Source organism: Homalodisca vitripennis, chromosome X (assembly GCF_021130785.1).
Source record: "Homalodisca vitripennis isolate AUS2020 chromosome X, UT_GWSS_2.1, whole genome shotgun sequence".
Classification (NCBI taxonomy): domain Eukaryota; kingdom Metazoa; phylum Arthropoda; class Insecta; order Hemiptera; family Cicadellidae; genus Homalodisca; species Homalodisca vitripennis.
The window spans coordinates 86637025-86657869 of NC_060215.1; the positions used below are offsets into that span (position 1 = coordinate 86637025).

The window sequence follows — 20845 nt, forward strand, 5'->3', positions numbered from 1 at the left end:
CCGTATCGTGTTTTTTTTTTTTTTTTTTTTTTGAAATGTAAAGTTGTAATCTGTGTGATCCAAAATAACTGAACCATTAGTGAAATCACTTTTTTTATTTAATCAGCTCACTGCATTACGTATTAACATGTCAGAAAACAACATCCAAACCGTTTATTTATATCAAATCAGTGATGAGTATTTTCTCAATTTTATTATAAGTGACACTAATGCTTGAATGATGAAAAGTGTGTGTCTTCTGGATTTTATAAATCAATGAAAAGATATAACATTTATCTGAATAAAAAACTTTTCAGGACTTCTACCTCACTTGAGAATATTAAAAATGCAAAGCATCCAACACTATTAAAAGTCTGATAAATTACTCAAAATCTGTTTAGCTCAAATTATATCATAAGACAAGTTTCTACTTGTTTTGAATAACTTATCTGGATTGCACTATATAGCTGCTGGGTACACCAGACCTAGCTCCTATATAGCCAAAGATGTCTCTTTAAAGTGGTTGTGATCACTTGTACATTGACGGATTTCGTTGAAAAAGTACCTTTCAAATTGTTATAAAAATTGCAAAATAGTTGATATCTTGTTAATTTTTATAACCTATGTAAAACAGCTGATGCCTATCAAAAGATAAAATGTGTGCTACTCCTAGCTTTTGCAAGAGTATCTTTAACGTGGTAGTGCTCACTTATGCATTAATGGATAATTCACTTACAGATGACCTTCTTTTACTCATTTTCAATATTGACAACAGACAAACCAAAACAATAAACATATTACAACATATACAACATAAACATATTGTTCAAAAATAGTAAAATGTTTATAGTCTTATGGATGGTTTTATATATATATATATATACACACACACACATATATATGTATATAACCATAAGACTATAAACATTTTATTATTTTTGGAACAATATTATTTAGGTGTAAATTAATGACATAATAACAATTTTATTTTATAGGTAGCCTATTAATAAATAGGCTAAATATTTATTTTGAGGTTTATTGACATATTTAGACACTTATTTTATCTAATGTATAAATAAGGAACATTACTGATTAATTTAGAGGTCTGGTTTCTAACACATTCTGCCAGACAGCTGTATGGTAAACAATGACGCATTATCTGTCATCGCCATAAACACTCTGTGACAGGGTCGCCACCTTGTTTCTAAACAAACTGTCTTGTGATTCTAAACACTTAACACAATACCCTAGTGGTCAATAGATCCTAAATTCTTGGTCAGCACGGATCAGTCAATTAAAAGGAACAGACCAGGTTAGTTATTTCATCTATATTTATTTAGTAATATATTTACCTTACTTTCATTTTAAAATAAATATATATTCATGAATAGGAGAGTTAATTTTAACATATTACTTTTTCTGTTATGATAATTTTACATATATACATAAATTTGAATGTTGCAATAGTTGTAACTTTTTTTATTATTTAACTTTTAAATTGTAACCAAGTTTAATGTTATTGAAAAATAATTCTTACTGGATTTTTAATTCTGTATTTGAATATTTTCCTTTTATTACTTAGGCACTATTTGATGAACATCTGTTAAAATAACAATACGATAGTGTTTAACAGTTTAATATACAAAATGTTCAAACACACCAAATTTTCATTAGAATTCTAAATAAAACTTTGATTTGTAGTTTGAAATTTTATTTTACTTTAATAGCCACCGTAAAAAACCATGCAAAATAGAAAAAATAATTTAAATGATAACAAAACAATTCCTTAGTAAACAAGCGTTATTTAAGAACTTATTATATTTAAATTAAATCTATTTTAAATCTTTTAATCACATTTTGTTGACTGTTAAGACATATGGGAGTGCAAATGACAGTCATTGTCAGTGGTATGAAGAGTACGGGAGGAAAATAATGATGATCACTGGAAATGGACTGAGGAGTGTCTGAGAGTCTGGCTAGATCAATCAAATTGCCATGTCTACCTGATAGGGACTTAGGAGCACAATGGGTTTGTATACTATATGATTGTTACTGAACAGAAATAACTTTTTTTACTGAAAACATGTCTGCCACACAATCCCCACGATTGCAAGGTCTATTCTCTGGAAAGTCAAAGGTAAAAGGCTGGGGGTTGACCTCTGGGTCTTGTCTTTTTAAGGCAATGGGCAGTTGATACAAGGGCAGCTACTGAACTTATTTAAACCTAACATAAACATAGCATTTAAATAGTAATAGTAGCATTAGACTACTGTAGTAGCATACTGTGGTAGTTTTAGTAGCATTTAAACTAATTAATTACAATGTCTAAATGATTAGGAAATTTGGTGATGCAAGCTCTAGTTACTGTTTTAATTTCTAAGCGAAATGGGAATCAGAAACACTAGAAAGTGGGCTGTAAAGAGCACATTATCCAGTTGACACCATATACTGTCATATTGATCATTCCCCATATACCAGATATTGAATAATTATTGGAGAACATGACTGGCAGTCACAGCAGTAAGAAGTGCCACATGAACTTTGAATCGCTCATCGCTGGCTGCAGCATTAATTGATGATTGGGGCTGTTTTATGTTTATTTCCCTCTTTAGGTGAACTAACTAGAAAGCTGTTTTAAGAGCACAAACCAAACGAATTTGATTCATTGACAACTCTGAATTAATAATTTATTTGAATGATTTAAATTGAATTAGCAAATAGTCACATTAGGTTGAAAATGTCTATAAACTGACTAGCCTACTTGAAGGATTATTCAATGAAACTAAACTAGTTTTTAATGTGCAAATTGACTATAGATCTTTGTCACATGTGATCATACAAATGATCTAACTCAATAACAAATATATTTTTTTCATCTGCCTTAATGGTATGGAACAAACCCACTTGAATTATTAAATTACCTAAATTCAAGCAATTAATACAAATAAATGAACAGCCAATTTGAAGTTAAATACACTAAATAACCAATCCATATGTGGTTAATGGAATCATAACCTGGATTATCAAACAGTGATGTGAAATATGTAATTAGTCAAATTGAAGCTATTACCTAGGACATTTTGAACAATTATTAAAATTTGATACTAGTAAAAGGTAAATTTAGATCAAAAATCCTTGAAAACATTTAAGGAACCGGAGGCTTGAAAAACAGCTATTATTACCACAAAGCTGATAATTAGTAGTACTCGAGATGCTTTGATGTTAACCTTTTAAGTACAAGGTTAACTATTTATGATTTACCGGATTATGATTTGTCTCAAATGTCATTTATTGTTGTAAGTTAATACGATTTCTACTTGACTTCATCTAACAATCCCATGTCTTCGACATGAGTTAAGTAGTTTTGTCTCCAGGAGCTAAAATGGTGGAGGAACAATCAGTCTAGCCCTATAGAATACATCCTGACTTAAAACATTCTGAAGATATTTAAATACCTGCAAGCTGCTTTCTTAATAGGAGAGCGGACTGTGGCTCTGACATTAATAAGAAGAAATACTTAAAATTATTAAAAGCAAACACTGATGTTTCTCAGAAATGGCTATTTATGACGGAAGTGATTTACCGCATGCGCAAGTCCAACTGAAACTACTACAATACAACACGAACATATGAAGCAAAATGGTGGACTTTGTCATACAGACTTCGGCTTTTGGTCTTATTCAATACAAAACTAACTTCAGCTGAACTGGTAAAATTATCCGCTACTGGCTGTATGCTTATAATTCGTGACAGACATAAAAGTAATTTTTAAGAATTATGCTAGCTGTGTATACTAGGCAACAGTAAACGTTACTACTACTGAAATTTAAAGTAATTAATAACGATAGAAAATAATACAGTTAAATTAATTACTAGTATTTAATAAAATAAAATTTAAACTATTTTAAGTACATATTCCAAAACACTGCTTTTTATAAAAACTGACACTGGATTGTTATTAGAAAATGTATACAATTTCAATAATCTAAATAATTGAATGTAATTATACTCAAAAAACAATAAAACACACACAAACAACAAGTAAGTTAAATTGTGAAACTGCGAAACTCAGGAACAGCTTTTTACTATGAGCTAAAATCGCTATAGCTCAAGGAAACAGATTTAATATAGCCGCAAATTATGGGAAATAAACATTCAGAAAGATACTAAAGCAAAATAAAATTCAAAAGAAAGTAAAAAGTATGTACTATGAAACTTTTTAAAATACAGAGTTATTGTTAGAACTAAAACAAATTTATATTGTGGTTCACTAAGTATTTCTAAAAACACAAAAAGAGACTTTACCCGAAATTATAAGGTCAATAGAGAAATGTTTCTTAGCGTTCTGAGGCAAGTAATGCTAATTGAAAGACAATCCCCTTCGTAAAATCCATATAGATGCTCTAGGTAATGTTTAAAAATCTCTTAGACAATCTGCACCTCGAACTCTGAAAATAGCTGACATCAACTACAATTTACTTTAGAAAACGAATACAGAAACAGTAAAATGACGTGAAACTATCAAATACAGAATGTATGGAAATAAATAAAATGCACAAGTGGCGCGTTGTGTATTTTATTTTATATGTTAACATCTATTTGAAAATTTCGTATCGCTTCGCATCACATCGGATCACGTTGCATCGCTGTCTGTGTATTCGTATCTTTAAACTGATATAGAGTCCAAATGGTGGACACTGAAGATAACTAGAAAAATGCTCTTTTGATTATTTTAGTTTTTAGTGGGTTAACCAACGATATTACTTCTAACCAACACAATTGCAGTAACATCCTACAATGAAACACGTACAAATAAAAAACTTACAATCAAATTTAATTTTCTTGTCCACCTAATTTTCACCTTCCAATTAACACTGCCACACATCAAAGTGAACTTTTTGATTATAACAGTTCCTTAAAAGTACAACTTTTAAGGTTCGGAGTAATAGGGTAAAGGAATATTTGTGTTTAGTAGAATAGAAAGCTAACATAAAAAACCTTGAAAATACCATAATGAATTATTTTTCTAATACAGAAAAAACAACAAAAGTGGAGAAATGGCTAAAAAACCTTTATATCTCAGTCTGGAGAGGAAATAATTACACTCTTACAATAAATAAAACAGTGATCTCTAAAAACTCAGAGCTTAGGGGGAAATTAACATGTGTTCGACAAAGGAGCAGTTTTTGCAACAAGATGCTCTAAAAACTAGATAAAATGTTACTATTCTAAAAATACCTTGAAATAATACAAGCAAAATTAGATATGTCAACTCATATACAAAAGCAAAATAAAACTGAATATGGGGAACTTTGTAAACTGAGAAAACAAGAAGAGGTTGCCAGGACGGAATTACGAACACATACCTACAGGAGATAAACAAAACCTTCATAAAAATCTTAATCAATCTCTAACAGTAACCATAAGCAAAATAGAACTAAAAGAGACATCCAGACCTATAAAGGAAACGTTATTATATTTTCAACAATTGATACTAATCCAGATCTGGCGGAGATCTTTACTAACCATGAATTAAAGGAAAGGAAATGCACTTCTCCAAGTTGTAAACAACAAAAACAACTTAGAAAAACATCAAACTGGCTACTTAGCACTAAAAAAAAGAAAAAGTAATCTCTCAGACAAAACAGACTAAAATTGGGACCTTTATAAGACAGCACTCATTGAACTGAACCAATTATCGTAGAAGAAAAAGACACTTCATGTTCAAGTAAACACATAGATTTCTAGACTTGCCTTAATAAGTATAATACATTAAAGAGTTTGCTAGTAATAATTTATCACGTTTCATAAATTTAAATGAGATAAATCAATATTTTACAAAGGAGGGCAACATAAATGCTGCTAGTAATGAAAAATTAATTATTTTAATGCAAATAAGGTAGATAATGCAGTAGCTGTTATAAATGTCCATACAATCACTATTGATTATGTAAAATCAGCAATGTACGAATAAAATGAAGAACAGTAGGAACCGATAAAATATCCATAAAGATTATTAATGTCATGAGTCCTTATACTTTAGGTGCTATTACACATATGATAACAAGAGTCTCTGACTAAAGTGTTTTCCATCAGAGGTAGAATGAAAATATAATCTCCTACCTAGGAGTGGACACCTTACCTCATAGCGTTAATTAATTAAGACCCATTTCAATTTTCAACCGTAATGTCAAACATTCTGGAGAAAATCACTCAAGATGATGAAATACATGAGTGATAAGAATATTCTGCCTAAAACACAGCTTGATTTTAGATACAACCACAGTACGTCCACTGGCCTGATGAATCTATTTTGTGATCACATCGATGCTAAAGATAGTGGAAAATTTAGTTCAGTTTTCATGTTGGATTATTAGCAGGCAATCGACACCATAAGCCATAAAACGTTCCATATTGCTTAGGTAGTAATACATAAGAGAAAAATGTAAAATTATGTGATTTTCTTTAATATTAACAAAATGTTGCCTGGTGAAAATGTTAAAGTCAAATAACAACAAAAACCATTACAGTTATAAAAATACACAGGATACCAACTATTTAGTGAGTTTTATAACAATTCTAACGGTACTTCTGGAAAGAAATCTGTCTACGTATAAGCGAGAATGAGCACTTTAAAGGTATGCTTGCACAAGCCGGGAGCAACAAAGATTTTGTCAGTGGAAATGTATTAGCTGTTTTCTATAAGTAATAACAAATTACAAGATGTGATCAATTTTTAACTTTGTATAACAATTCCAAAAGTCGAAAACGAAATCCGCCAACGCATGAGCGGGGACGATCACTGTAACGGTACGCTCACAAAAGTCAGGAGCAACAAACATGTTATAGGTGAGATGTATCAGCTATTTGTTGCCTCCTCAGACATTGGTTGATTGAAATGATGAGTACTGTCACCCACAGAAGTCTGTGACACTCTTTTGTGACCATTCTGTATAGCACCCGCCTTAGCTATCTGCTAAATTTTTGTAAAGTCAGATTTGAAGTCGGGAGGAAGAGCTTATCATACTTTGGACCTAATGTGTATATCAACCTCACTTCTAGCCTTGAAATACAGTGATAGCCCATTATAATTAAAATTTTTAATGGTTAACAACATACATAGTTAAATTGTTCGGTTGTAAGATTATACACGGGTTTTGTAATACGAATTTGAAAGGAGCAAATAAATTTTTATTTGTTTAGCCAATAATTTAGTTACACATTTTAATCGTATTTTAAATGTTATTTATTATTTAATATTATTTAAAGCGAATCCCTTGTAAAACGTCCAACAAAAGACCTCTGATGAAATAAGGGCCAAAAATCATATTACAATACTTGAGATCTGGCTAAAATGTTGAAAGGATTGACTATCTTCTGTAGGACACATCCACAAGTATCCTTATTTTTACTAAGTATGGCCATTGTTGTAAAAATCTAGGAATCACCAAAATCAGCGAGTACAGTTCAATAACAGATTTTAGTAGAGAGGCACACACACAAACTAAGAAATGTCCTAATTTACTCAAAACATAAGATGTTTAATTCACTCCAAGTAACTGACTTTCAACTTACAGCCACGATTCTATATGTGAAGAATAACTATAAAAGTCAAGGCAGAAAATGTAGTCATAATCAGTTTAGGAGTATATCGAATGCCGGGTCAAAACATATAAAGCCAGTCGTTAAAATAATTTAAGATATTTTTGTACTATAAGAATCTGAAAACAGGGTCACCTTAATCATCGGGGACTTTAATATCAACAGTTTACAAGCAAGTCATAAAAATACAACTCCAAAGAAAGAATTGTCATACACAACATTAAAATTTATCCTCTGCCAGCTACCAAAATAACCAAAAAACGAAAGCACACTTAACGTCTTTATATGTTATAATGTACATGATAAAGAAATAAACTCATATGTATAATACATACAGGACTTTCAGACCATACAGCCCAATTGTGTAAACAGAACATAATCTACGAATCTACATACCCTCAAATCATTATATTTTTGATCCGTGGGAGGTGAGCTTCATCTTCATATCTATCAGGCTAAGGGTAAATAATACTCGCTAAAGGCTGTCAGGATCTGTATGTATTTATTTAACGCCTATACACCTTTACACGTACATTTTAATTAGGCAGATTACAACAGCAAAAGAATAAACAGTCAAATATTAGCTAGTTACTAACAAGGAAAAACAACATAATCGAATAATAGCATAAACTTTCAATAATAGGAAGGATCTTAATACCAACAAATATGAATACATATATCAAATATTACCTATACTACAATAGCAAAAATACATTAACTCCAGAAATAGCTTAACAACAGACAGGGACGAGTGAGCATTATTAACAATTGAAAGTAATAATAATAATCTTTGAAAAAAATAGCATAATGGAAGACAAAAAGCATGTAACATAAATATATTAAATCATTGTAACTTGCAATGACTCAGCAGTAGACCGCTCAGTATTCAGCATTCAAACAATAGCAGCCAAACTCCTATTGAATTAGGGAGGAAAAGAAACGAAAAATTTGACTTCGGTATAGATTTTATTACTAGTTCTCAGAAACCTAGAAACCGTGCTATGGTAGTGACGGTTAGTCGGATGATAATGCCTGCCGAACAACTTATGGTAACGGGTTCTATGAGGAACTTGGAGATCTACCTGATGAAGTATCTTCGGAAAGTCGATTTTGTAGATTTTCAACAAGAGTCTACAGTAAAGACTGCAGATGGGTACTGTCAGATGTGTACATCATTATTGTGGATTAGGATCACATTGTTACAACATTTTGCAATGTTCAAAGGAGTAATGCCTATAAGACTTAATGAAATTATAGAGGAGATCCAGGAGAAATAGGATACTGCACCATACCAAATTTCTTGACTAATGTGGATTGACTGGGTTTATGTCAATTAAATCCCTACTTTCTGTGTATCTCAATGGGGTAGAGAGAACCGGATCGTTTTATTACATGAAATGTATATGACTTACCATGATTCAACGGAAGTTCAGTTTTATGTTAGTAACATACAATTTCAAAAGTATTTATTAATGTCGGACAGCAAGGCATAACTAAGACATTTTGGTGTTATGACCTTCGTATCCAAATAGTTGCACTATTGTATAACCATAATCTCTATGGTAAAAAAAATCCAAAATACAGAACATGGGTTCTAAAAACAAGCTGAATTATTTTTGCCTTAATTGATGTTCTTATCAAAAAACATGTTTATGTACGTACGTACTTCTTTTAGGTCATAGTGTAATTTGAATTGAACAAGTAAATAGGTTAAAACATTGTCTCGTGCTTCATGTAAGACTGGCTTGACATAATGTAAAATCATCTTATGTTGTCGAGTGATATTACAATAAGGACTGTCGATATTTCAGCATGACAGATGAAATAACTTAGGAGGTTATAAATAAATTAGGCCTATGTTTTCTTTTCTGTTCTGACTAAATTGCTTATTTTCATTTGGGCCTACTAGACTGTTTCTTTAGTCTCAAATTCAGTCAAATTTTAGTGTACACATATTATTTTTTGTGTTAACAGTTTAATTGCTGTAGCATAATAAACAGCTTAGTATGAACCCTTATCAGTATAGGCCTACTTGTAAGACTTGCGTCTGAAAGGTTGGAAACTGAAATCAAACTGTTATCAACAAGTTGACTCATGGCTGCTGAAAAACAGAAGCCAAATGAAGTAAGTAACCTACCTGTTACAGTTTTAACATTAATATCTATATTTACAATCAATATCATTGTAACTTAATCAATAGACATTTTAGAATTAAGCATAATCTTCCTATTAAGCATTAACGCTCGAACTGACTGTAATTTTATTCTCAGATAGTGAGCCAATTTTAGTGGTTTGTAGCCTACCTGAACTTTAAAAATGTTAAATATAAATTTTTCCTATAAACCTATATGTGTAATACACTATTTTTTCAGGAAAATGTGGAGAGAATTATAATATAAAACATTATATATAAACCATTAAATAAAATGTGTATACCAAATAAGTTTTTATTTTTTTTTAACCCTCTCCCGTGCAAACGCCTCGAAATGCCTCGGCAGGGCGCTAAAGTCCAAACGCCTCCAATCGCCTCCAACTGCTTTATCAACGCTCTCTGCTTTGTGCTGCTGTCATACGGTTGTTTGGGGAACTAATACTGGAAATATCTATTGGCAGTGTCATTGTTGCCTTGTTTATTCATAGTTTTATAACTAGGGACGCTATCTAGGATTAATAATTTGAAACGGTTCATTGATTACTTCATTGACGGTGATCTAGTTGTTCAGTAGTACAATTCTTTCTGACTTGTGCTGCTATCTTACGTAATTTGATGAACTATTTGGGACTTTTTATAACCACTTATTTACTGAAATCATTTCATTAGTTGTTTTCGCAGTCTTTACATTTGGTTCTGTACTTCATAGATGGCAGGTTCAAGGTGTTAGCGTGATAGCATCATTTTTGTTTGATTTTAATTTACCTCATAAGGTTGATACTTTTTTTATAAATACAACGTTATTATAGAGAATTTAATCATCTTTGTAACGATGTATAATACATAATAGTTTAATTAAAATAAAGTTCTTAACTTAGTAAAAACGCGAATAAGTGTCCCCTCGCGGCAGAGCGGTTATTTAACTCAGCCCAGTAGCGCCAAAAGCGTGTCGCGGTAATTCGACCGGGAGAGGGTTAAACGTTCACGACGATGTGTATTGCATTAAGAATATGCGATATAAAGTGCCTTAGATAGAAAATTAGTCTAAACAGTAAACAGAAATTATTAAAAGTAGTTTTAGGTAATATGGGTAAAGTAAACATTGAGATTGGAGCTCTAACTATCTCAAATACCAAAATTCAAGTCACTGAAGACTGCACTGATGGCCAGGGGCATTTCTTATTAGTAATTTCTCATGCCAAATCTTCAATATGATCGCCAATGAAGTTCAGATCATATGAAAGCCTCAATCCCATTTAAGGTTGGATAAGATAAACGGAACAATACAAAAACTATGAATCTTAAATCATTCGGCAATGTCAACAATGGTTTTCTAAAACTAAGGACTGCCTAATTTATGTATTAAAATATAAAAAATTGAAAATGACAAAATCATTGCTCTGAACTGCCAAAGTTTAAAAGTTGAAAAATAAAATTTCTTGTAGATTAAGTTGGACATTTTTCTATTATTAGTATGAATACTATAACTCTTCCGACAAATGATATTAATATTACTCTCTAATTTGCTGCTGCAATGCAACTAAGTGTTCATGAACAGTACTTGTGAGTTTTAGACAGATTGATATGGAGTTTATTTTCAGTTAACCAGTGAAGAAGTCAATAAAAGTTTCAAGAAAATACTGATAGAGAACTCGATAGTTACATTGATTGAAAATCAGACAAGTATCATATGCAAAAGGGATACAGTTAGAGAAAGCTTATGGTTTTCAGTAAGGAAATCAGGAAGATCATTTATATAAAGAAGGAATAAAATAGGTCCCAGCACTGAGCCCTGAAGTACTCCTGTCTTTAATATAGAGAGTCTCATAAATGGGTGTTTTCCTTTTCGAGGATTTGGATGCACTGAACTCGACCAATTACATAAAGAGTGAAACTAATTCAGTACAATTCCACGAATTCCGTATCTTTCAAGCTACCTAAGCAGATTTGGTGATCGACCACATCAAATGTTCTGCTTATATCACAAAATAAGCCCAGAGTGTGTTCACCGTAGTCTGAGGAGGTAACACCCTATAGCAAAATTAGTTGTAGATGAAGTATTTTGGTTGGTTGACAGGGAGAAACATATCATTAGATTTCAGCAAGTTGATCAGCCTACTGTTAACAGTTTTTTCAAAACAACTTTGGGAAATAGAGGGTCTATAGGAAAAGGTCTGAAAGAGTTCAGATTGATTTTATTTGGGGCATTTTTCAACATTGGAATGGTTTTATTGACTTCTAATTCATCAGGAAAAATGTCCTCAGACACTGGGGCATTAAACAGATGTGTCAATATGGGAGCTTGTACAATAGCATATTCTTTGATAAACAATTGACTATAATATGTCAAAAATGTCCTTTGAATAACTGTTATTCAAGGATAAAAAGACCTGTACAATTTCTTGAACTTTTATTATGTGAAAAAGGAAAGAATGTGAAAGTGATGGAATGGATGTAAAACTATCTGTCTGCGAGTTATTAACAGCAGTAGATATAAATGTAACGGTTCTGGCCGGTTAGAGAACTCGTATTATAGAGGGCATAACAAAACCCAATAACTTTTTTGAATATTCAAAATTATTTTCGTCAAGTCTTTTCTCCAAATGTGCTATGAAATCATCAAAAATTCCAGGTTTGATATAATAAAATTGTATATCTTGATAGTGAAAAATCACAGGTATTATCTGTTCCTAATAAGTATGCTTATTTAAATCAACAAGAATAATGTATCCTTCATTGTATTGATTTATGCAAGTTATTCACAATCTTTATTCTTCAATCTAAATTATTTTATAAATTCTGTTTGTTCATCGTGTCCATATTGCGGTTTTCTTTTTATATTTTTCAGATGTGTAATTTTCTTTTTCTTAGGCTTTCATACAAATAATTTGCAAATTTTACAAACTAGATATTTTATACCAATAATTTCTCCTCTTTCTGAACATTTATAACAGTTGATCCTATAGTATTCGTTAATTTATGTAGAAAAATTTTTATTATAAATGTAAAGAGAAATTATAGAGCTGAATCTACAAAAAAATAATTTTTTTACACAAATGTTTGTGACTACATTTCTACAACTGTGATAAATGGAAACGATTTTATTCTATTATACAACCATTTAGGATGTTATGTTTACGATTATAAAGGTTATTATGGAAGACACGAGATTTTTCAATTGCTAAAGACTATATTTTTGAATTTATAGAAAGTATGAGAGAAAATAATTTGAAAATCATCAATTATTGTTAAAATAAAGGACAAAATGAATGGTGTGTATTTTGTGTAGTGTTGTTAGTGTGCGTGTTTCTCATCACATTCAACATCTACTATGCCTTGCACTGCTACTGCCCAACGTTATAGTTAGGAGCATTATTCGAGACTTTTTTGTAGTATTCAGTGAAGAGATGTTTTTTTGGGAATAGTGTTGGTTTTTGTAAGTGTAAAGTTGAATTGAGGAGATTGAAGTTGCGAATGAATTAATGAAAATGAAGATCTGAGTTATGAATTTAATTGCAAGGATTAGGGAATTAAGGAATAGGATAAGGGTTTGGCAAATGGTGCACCAACCGCAGTTGTAATTCATTACTCGGCTTGCTTTATAGTAAAAAGTAAAGTAAAGTACAGTAGACTCCCGTAAGTTCGGCCACCTCGGGACGGACCCTAGGCCGAACTTAAAAGCGGCCGAACGAACTAACCGATTGCCTATTTAAAAAAATGCCCATTTATTAGTTTGCAAGGGTAATTTTTCAATAAAAGTTATGAAATAACCGTTTAAAATTAACCTTTCCAAACATTACCAACACAGAATTAACTACTAAACTAATTTTAAATTTGTACTTACCAATAAAACACGGTAATACTGCATATGTTGGGAATCAATGCGTGTAGGAATCAAACACTTGCACATAGAATACAACACAGAGTAACGCTTTATTTACAAAACCACAGACCTAATGAAATAAAATAAAATAATACAGTACTGCACTGTACATTGGTGGTTTAGCTTCTTAACACTTTAAAATAATCTGTCACTTTTTTCTGAATTTTTGTTTCTAATGATTTTTTTATGTGCAAAACTCACGCCACTTCTTAATAAAAAATTACATCGACTGCAGTTGCTTCTTTTTGCTGTTCGATGTAAGTAGCTGCCAGTTGCAAAGCTGCTTTTTTCCTTCAGCGTGGCTCATTTTATTTTCTTCGTCTTCCTCTTCAATCTCAGCACCATCTGCGTCGTTATTCATCTCGTTGTCCTGGCGAATGACACACTCGACGATTTCGTCATCATTCAGAACTCGTTGTCTAGCTCCTTTTCCATGTTGATCCACTCCAAAACATCTTCTTCAACAATGGGGACCACAGTTCGGTAGTTGCTGAAGGTCGTGCAATAGAGCTGCATTGTCATCAGGTTCGCCATCAAGAATGTTGTTTGGCTCATCTGCTGTTGTGTTGTTTTGATCTACGCTATCTTCTATATTTGGCCAAAGTTTTTTCCAAGACTTTACAAACGTGGATGGTGGTATTTCGTCGTATGCCTTGGCCGACATGTACACAACATCCTTCATGTTAACTGACTTCAACACTTTGGTAAGGTCTAAGCTGTCATCAGTCTCCAGTTTGGAAAGAACTTCCGAAAGTAGCTTACGACGATACTTCCTCTTGAAGCACTCAATGACCCCCTGGTCCATCGGCTGTTGAAGACTGGTTACATGGGTGGTAGGAACAGCAGTTTAATTTCTTTTTCATCGTCACACTGAAGATGTTCATCATGAGTAGGCGCGTTGTCAAGAAGTAGAAGTGCTTTGGCGGGGAGTTTCGATTTTGCCAAATGTTTTTTCACTTTGGGAACAAATTCGCATACAAACCATTCTCTGAACAAGTACGTGTCCATCCCACGCTGATTTCTGTGACCGATAATACACTGGGAGAGCGTCCATGTTTATGTTCTTAAACGCTCTCGGTTTTGCTGCTTTGCCAATGACAAATAGGGGTAACTTGTGAGTCCCCGAAGCATTTGAACACAAGGCGACTGTTATCCTGTCTTTGCTGGTTTTAAACCCTGGAGCAGACGTTTCTTGCGGGGTGGCAAATGTTTTTCTAGGCAGAAGTTTAAAATTTAACCCAGTTTCGTCAATGTTGTATATTTGCTCTGGGCAAAAGTTTTCATCATCGATAATTTTTAAAAAATCTTGCAGAAAAGTCGGTGGCCGCTGTTGGGTTTGCTGATAACTTCTCACCACAAAACTCCAATAAAATGTACGCCGTGTCCTCTTTTTTCCAACGAGAGAGCCATCCATCACTAGCCACGAACGCCTCTTCTGGTTGAAGCTTTGAGTGTAAGATCATGGCCTTTTCTTTTAATATTGGTCCACTTAATGGCGTTCCTCGTCTTCGTTCTTGAACGAACCACAACCATAGAGCATCTTCCACCAATTCGTGTTTGGCCTTCCTTAGTGTGCAACGCTTTTCTAGAACTTTTTCGGTATCAATTTGTGTACAAAAGCCTTCAATACTTTTTTCTGTTGCGTCGCCAGTCGTTGACTGTACTTTTGCCCACGTTTAAATCCTTGCAAATACTTTGCACGGGATTTTCCTTTGTCTAATCTCTCCAGAGCTTGTAGTCTCTGTTCCATTGACTTGTACTTACGTTTACGCATTTCACTCATTTTAAAAACAGATTAAAACACGATGCAAAACAGTTTTTGTTCAAACACACACGCACACACACAAAAAACTATGAAAAACAACAGTACTGTACATACACAAAAGAAATCACAGAAACCCACGAGTAAATAAACAACAGTACAAAACGCAAACTAAAAGAAAATAACTGACTTTGTAGGTCTACTGTAAAAAATGACGAGCACCCACCCAGTATGAATGTTCGAGACGAACTGATGAGCTGTTTGACAGAGCAGTAAACTAACCAAAGAATACAACGGCACTGTTAGTAGAGACGTGCTGCCCGCTTTCTGGCTGGCGCCAAGTGCGTGTGACTCATGCTCAGCCGACCGGCCGGTACTAAAGCGGCGGCCGAACTAACCGAGGCCGAACTTAACGGGAGTCTACTGTAATGTCTTATTTTACCAGGTGAAGTTAGGACTAAGAAACCGTCTCTAACATTTAACCTGGGGACCAACGGCTTAAAGGTGACTTCCGAACCACCACCAATGGCCGGGCAGGCGCCGTATAGTCATTTACATTATGGCCACTGGTGTAAAGACTCGTCCCCAACCACACAATAACTATGTCCTCAATAAAAAGAGCGCTAGTAGCCTGGGATTTGAACCCAGAATGTTTAGCTTTAAAGGTGGACACGCTACCACTGAGGTATTCAGACTTACAATAGGTTGATGAAAGTAACATATAACTCAGGGCATGCCATTACAACTTTTCATGTATTCTTTCAAAAATCGTATCCTGGAAACTACTTAACTTAACTGATTTTAATGACATTTGGTACACATATAGCAAATACTTAACTCTTTTGACTTAACTTATCCATGAGGGTGAAATATTTCTTAATATTCATATAAAAATAAATAATGTTATCGAAACAAGCTGAAACTTCAAAAACAAGGGAATTCTACTTAAATTTTCATGAAAATAACAGTTCTAAAAATTCACTCCAATCATCCCTTATCTTAAAACTTTTATATCTCATGAACTATTGAGCTATTTCAATGAATTTGGTTTGTAAGATCAGTAAAAATAAAAAAAATCACTTCTTGTCCAACCCTTAAAATGACCTTGAAATGATTTTTCTTATTATCCCATTTTTGAAGTGAAAACTTCTTTAGGCGCGTTGAGCGTTTTGGTAGAGGGTAAAATCCTCGGTTCGCGTCACCGACATGCTAATGATACTAACCTGCATGAAAAAGTCAGTCTCGCTGTGTTTTTTAACCGTAGACTTGGCCGCGGACTACTAACCTGCATGAAAAAGTCAGTCTCGCTGTGTTAAAACTGTCCCGGCGGAGTATGAAAACAGACTGCGAAAATCAGTGACCTTTACGGCTTCCTCTCGTGATTTAAAAGTGAAGCCAATGTCGTACAATTCTGTAAGATGCGTCAAATTAAAGCTCTTAATATTGGCAATCTATTGGTTACATTTTTAAATATTAAAAAAATTTCGAAATAATTTTGATTATTGTTTACATTTTACATAGCGTTTACAATGACAAGAAAAAAGTAGTAAGCGAGGATTTTTTTTATTTTTTGGTCAGACAAAATTTGTCAGCGAGAAAGTTGTGTGAAAATAGATGAATATTTTTTTTGTAATTTATCATTTTTTTATTGGAAGTTTAGTTTAGCCTGTAGTAGCGTATGAAGTGATGAGTGAACGTTTCTGCCGGAACTGTAGTTGGCGCATTGGCTCACTGATACCGTATTAACTCAATAAATTAGTTTATTGTGCAATAAAAATACCTTTACGAAAGAACCAAGTTAATTTAACTAATTTATTAGTTTTAAAAATATTGTGGGTTTAATTGTTATTGCAATTATATACTTTATCCGTAGCAATAACTGTATTATTTACAACGGTGTTCAACTCACTGTTGTTCACTCGGTGTTTACTCACTTATAAATGAATAATGAAAACAACGAATATATTTTTAAACATTTTTAATATTTGTACGAATATTTGTATTTAAAATTTAGCATTATTCATTTTAATTATGTTTTTAATATTTAACCTCTTCATCATGAAATGAGTATTATTACGGTATAAGATTTATCTTACTAGCGTGGTAAAATAGATTTCTAGTTATTTGATAATATTTTTTCGTGGATTTTAAAATTGGAAAATTAAAAACGCGTCACATTTACAATTACAGATGTACTGCTACTATAACGTATTGTTAATTACTCTCAACTTAATAGTTCCGTTTTCACTTCTATCGGCAGTCCCACGACTGCTACTGTTATTTTTTAGATATTCTCATGAAATTAAAAATGAATACTTCTATCAGTGTCTTTAACATTTGTTCAAAATATAAGTATAAAAAAACTGTTTTTACAATATTTCAGAAACTTTACTGAAATTTCTTAATATTGTTCTTAATTACATCACATGCTAAAAGTTTCTCAGAAACAGTAACAACATTACAAATTGCATTTGTAACAGCAATTTGAAAATCTATATTGATAATTATATAGTTCTTTGAATCAGAAATATTTGTCAAACTTTTTGTTATATCATATAAATTGGCTTATTTTTTTTTAATTCTTTGGAATTGTAATACATTTTCATATTTTTGCAGTAAACTTTGCAATTCATTTGGATAATCGGATCCATTCAGTTTTACTGTAATTTTTTTATATTCGAACTATCAAATTTTGAAGGATTTTTTTTCTTTACTATTCTGTCTATCTGCTTTAAATTTTTTTGTTTTTCAATATCGTATCATCATCTTCAGCTCTTATAAAACTAATGTAAAATCTGCCTTTATAGGTAGGAAAATATACGTTTTCAATGTATCCTAAGCCGAAATGAGATAAATTTCCAACCACTTCAAATTGTCCAAATTTAAAGTCGATTCAAATTCATTTGAAGTTTGTAAAATAATATCAACTTTAGTATAAAAATGGTTCCTTGGATTGTGCTTAATTGACCACAATTTAAAATTCCTTCTATCAGTTTATTGTGTTTTCTTACTTACATTTTGGAAGATAAAAATAGTATAAAATTGCCAATTAATATAACATTATTTGTTTCAAGATATGATTGACCATCTTGTTTTGATAAAGTTCCAGAAATATAAAATTGAAATTTTGATGAGCGAACATTATTTATAAAATCACATAATATATCAGTATAATTTATTTAGATAAAATCTTAATGTTTTTCTTCATCCTTAGTTTTCTTGAATAATTCCTTTAAAGTGTAATAATTTTGTGTAAAATTATTTAATTTTCCTTCTAATTGGAAATACTTTGTTTCTATATGATGGAATATAAATCATTATATCTGTTATCAATAATTTTAAGTTTTATCTGCATAATCTTGAAATTTATTAATTTTTTCCTCTAATTTATTTGATTTTTAAAGTGCAAATCATTGTATTCAACAAATTTATGACCAATATTCTCTAAAGTTTTGATAGCATCTAAACTAAACTTATCAAAAACCTATTTGTATTTTTCAATAAAACAAGCTTCAGAATCTTAGAAGCACACAACTGAGATGTTTTTATTTATGGTACTTTAGACACAGAATTTGTACAACAGTGGTTTATGGTCCGTTGAATAGTATTTTACTTTGATTTTCTGTCTGTCCTAAAAGTGCACCAGAACTGCTGCTTTGATATCTACTGAAGATTGTTGTTGCTCATTTGTTGCTACATTTAGGAAGGAATTGTTTAGAATAGAAGCTTGCGATAATGCACTACCTCACCCGCATATTCCAGCTCATTGGCTCCACGGCCAACAGGATTCTTGGGTGGTCTGTAGCTATTAATAACCTGCCAGGCCGCTCTCGCAGGGTTACGGCTGTGAGAGATGGATTGTTCAGCTTGTCTGGACTTTGTAGCTAAAATAAGTTGTCGGTAATGATGCTTCAAGAGGTTGTAGTGAGCCCGAAGCTCATGAGGACCATCAAGCTGCATAACATATGCATCATGCAAACTGCGCTAGCTCTTCTGAACCTCCTCAGTGAGCCACTTAGGCCTCCCTGACCTCGACACCACCTTTGTGACCAATAGGAAAGAAGTGTTCAGATATTTTATGAGGATATCAGAGAAAGTTGAAAACAGTGTGTTTATTGAGCAATTTTGTAGAACTAACTGCCGTGACTCAGATTGAAGAAGGGTTTGGAATTTATCTTTGTTTCTACGAGAAAGTATTATAGTAATATAACCTTTTTTATAGAGGTCTGTTTATTTTTAGGAACAAAATAGTTTAATAACTGTCTTTCATGATCAGAAAGGCATGTAAATATAATACTAGATTGATATAGAAGTGCAGGCAAGTTATAATATTCTTCATACAAGAGCTATCGTTATAAGCTTTTCTTATAAATTTATGAATTGTGGTGATACAACTCAAACTATTAATAAAATCAGTGAACTGAAGAGACTCGTTGGAGAATTCCAGAATGTTGATGTTAAAATCGCTGGCAATCAAATGACTGTGGCCTTTATTGATAATGGAAAGCACGGCTTGGAGCTTTTCTATAAAAAAACAAAAATACATTCAGAGACCGTTTTTTACAAACAAGAGTAATCCTCAATTCAGGAATGAAAACTGCTGTCACTGGTCTCAAGTGGAGCTTAACACCAAGATGCATGACGTCATGGCGAGTTTTAATTTTCTATTGATTTTTTCACTCATGAAAATAGCAGAACCACCATGAACCATTGAAGATCTGTAATAAAAAGATAAAAGGTGGTAGTTATTAAGGTTAACAGCATTAGCTTCATTGGCAGTGAGCCAATATTCTGTTTAACAAAGTCCACATTGGCGTCAGGCAGCATATTCTCAAGCTGACCAATTTTATTACTAATGCAGCGTATATTTTGATATTTATTTCAGTGTGTTGAAGTAATTGAGAAATATGACTGTTATTAGATGGAGGCACAACATTCATATCAATTGTACTACTACACCATCCCTAGGTAACCTAAAAAACTATTGTTATACTGATTGACAATTGACTTGCAATTTTTTCATCCAAGTACTCCGAAGTATGGTCCTAAAATATGTCATTTCTGACACGTTTCTGTCTAGATATCCATTAAAATACTCACTTGGTATACTTCCTTGATTTGGTTTCTGACTCGATCAATACTCTTTCATATTTCAAAATAATTAAATTAGAAACTGTGCTGTATTTCAAAACAATTGATGTTATGATGCTGTTTTTTATGTAATACAAATACTTTCACTACACCTATGTAAGGTTTTTAACATTTGTAAACAAACCTGACATGTAAAAACATCTTTACATATTTTTGGATCAGGATTCAACATTTTTCCAATAACGATACTGCATGAATAATATGGTATAATAATATATGAAATCTAATACTGATACCAATGATATGGGAAAGAAAATATTGATACAGTATCGCAATGTCCCTAAATATACCTTCAATTTCCCCCTCCCCCTGCTCA

The 20845-nt window shown here is 32.3% G+C and overlaps 2 protein-coding genes across 4 annotated transcripts in view; one reads left to right on the forward strand and one right to left on the reverse strand.

The window, feature by feature from the left end:
* The window catches only part of LOC124369310 (ubiquitin-conjugating enzyme E2 G1), a 34676-nt gene extending 31075 nt beyond the window's left edge, over positions 1 to 3601 (reverse strand). Inside the window, exon 1 of the mRNA XM_046827255.1 lies at positions 3435 to 3601. Within this exon, the coding sequence (XP_046683211.1) occupies positions 3435 to 3480 (46 nt within the window). The 5' untranslated portion in view covers positions 3481 to 3601. The remainder of the gene's footprint in view (positions 1 to 3434) is intronic.
* A 5617-nt stretch (positions 3602 to 9218) lies between these two features.
* LOC124369311 (KICSTOR complex protein SZT2-like) overlaps positions 9219 to 20845 on the forward strand; it is a 295343-nt gene continuing 283716 nt past the window's right edge. For all 3 annotated transcript variants that reach the window (XM_046827256.1, XM_046827257.1, XM_046827258.1), the window contains exon 1: positions 9219 to 9705. In XM_046827256.1, coding sequence (XP_046683212.1) covers positions 9676 to 9705 — 30 coding nt within the window. In that variant the 5' untranslated portion in view covers positions 9219 to 9675. The remainder of the gene's footprint in view (positions 9706 to 20845) is intronic.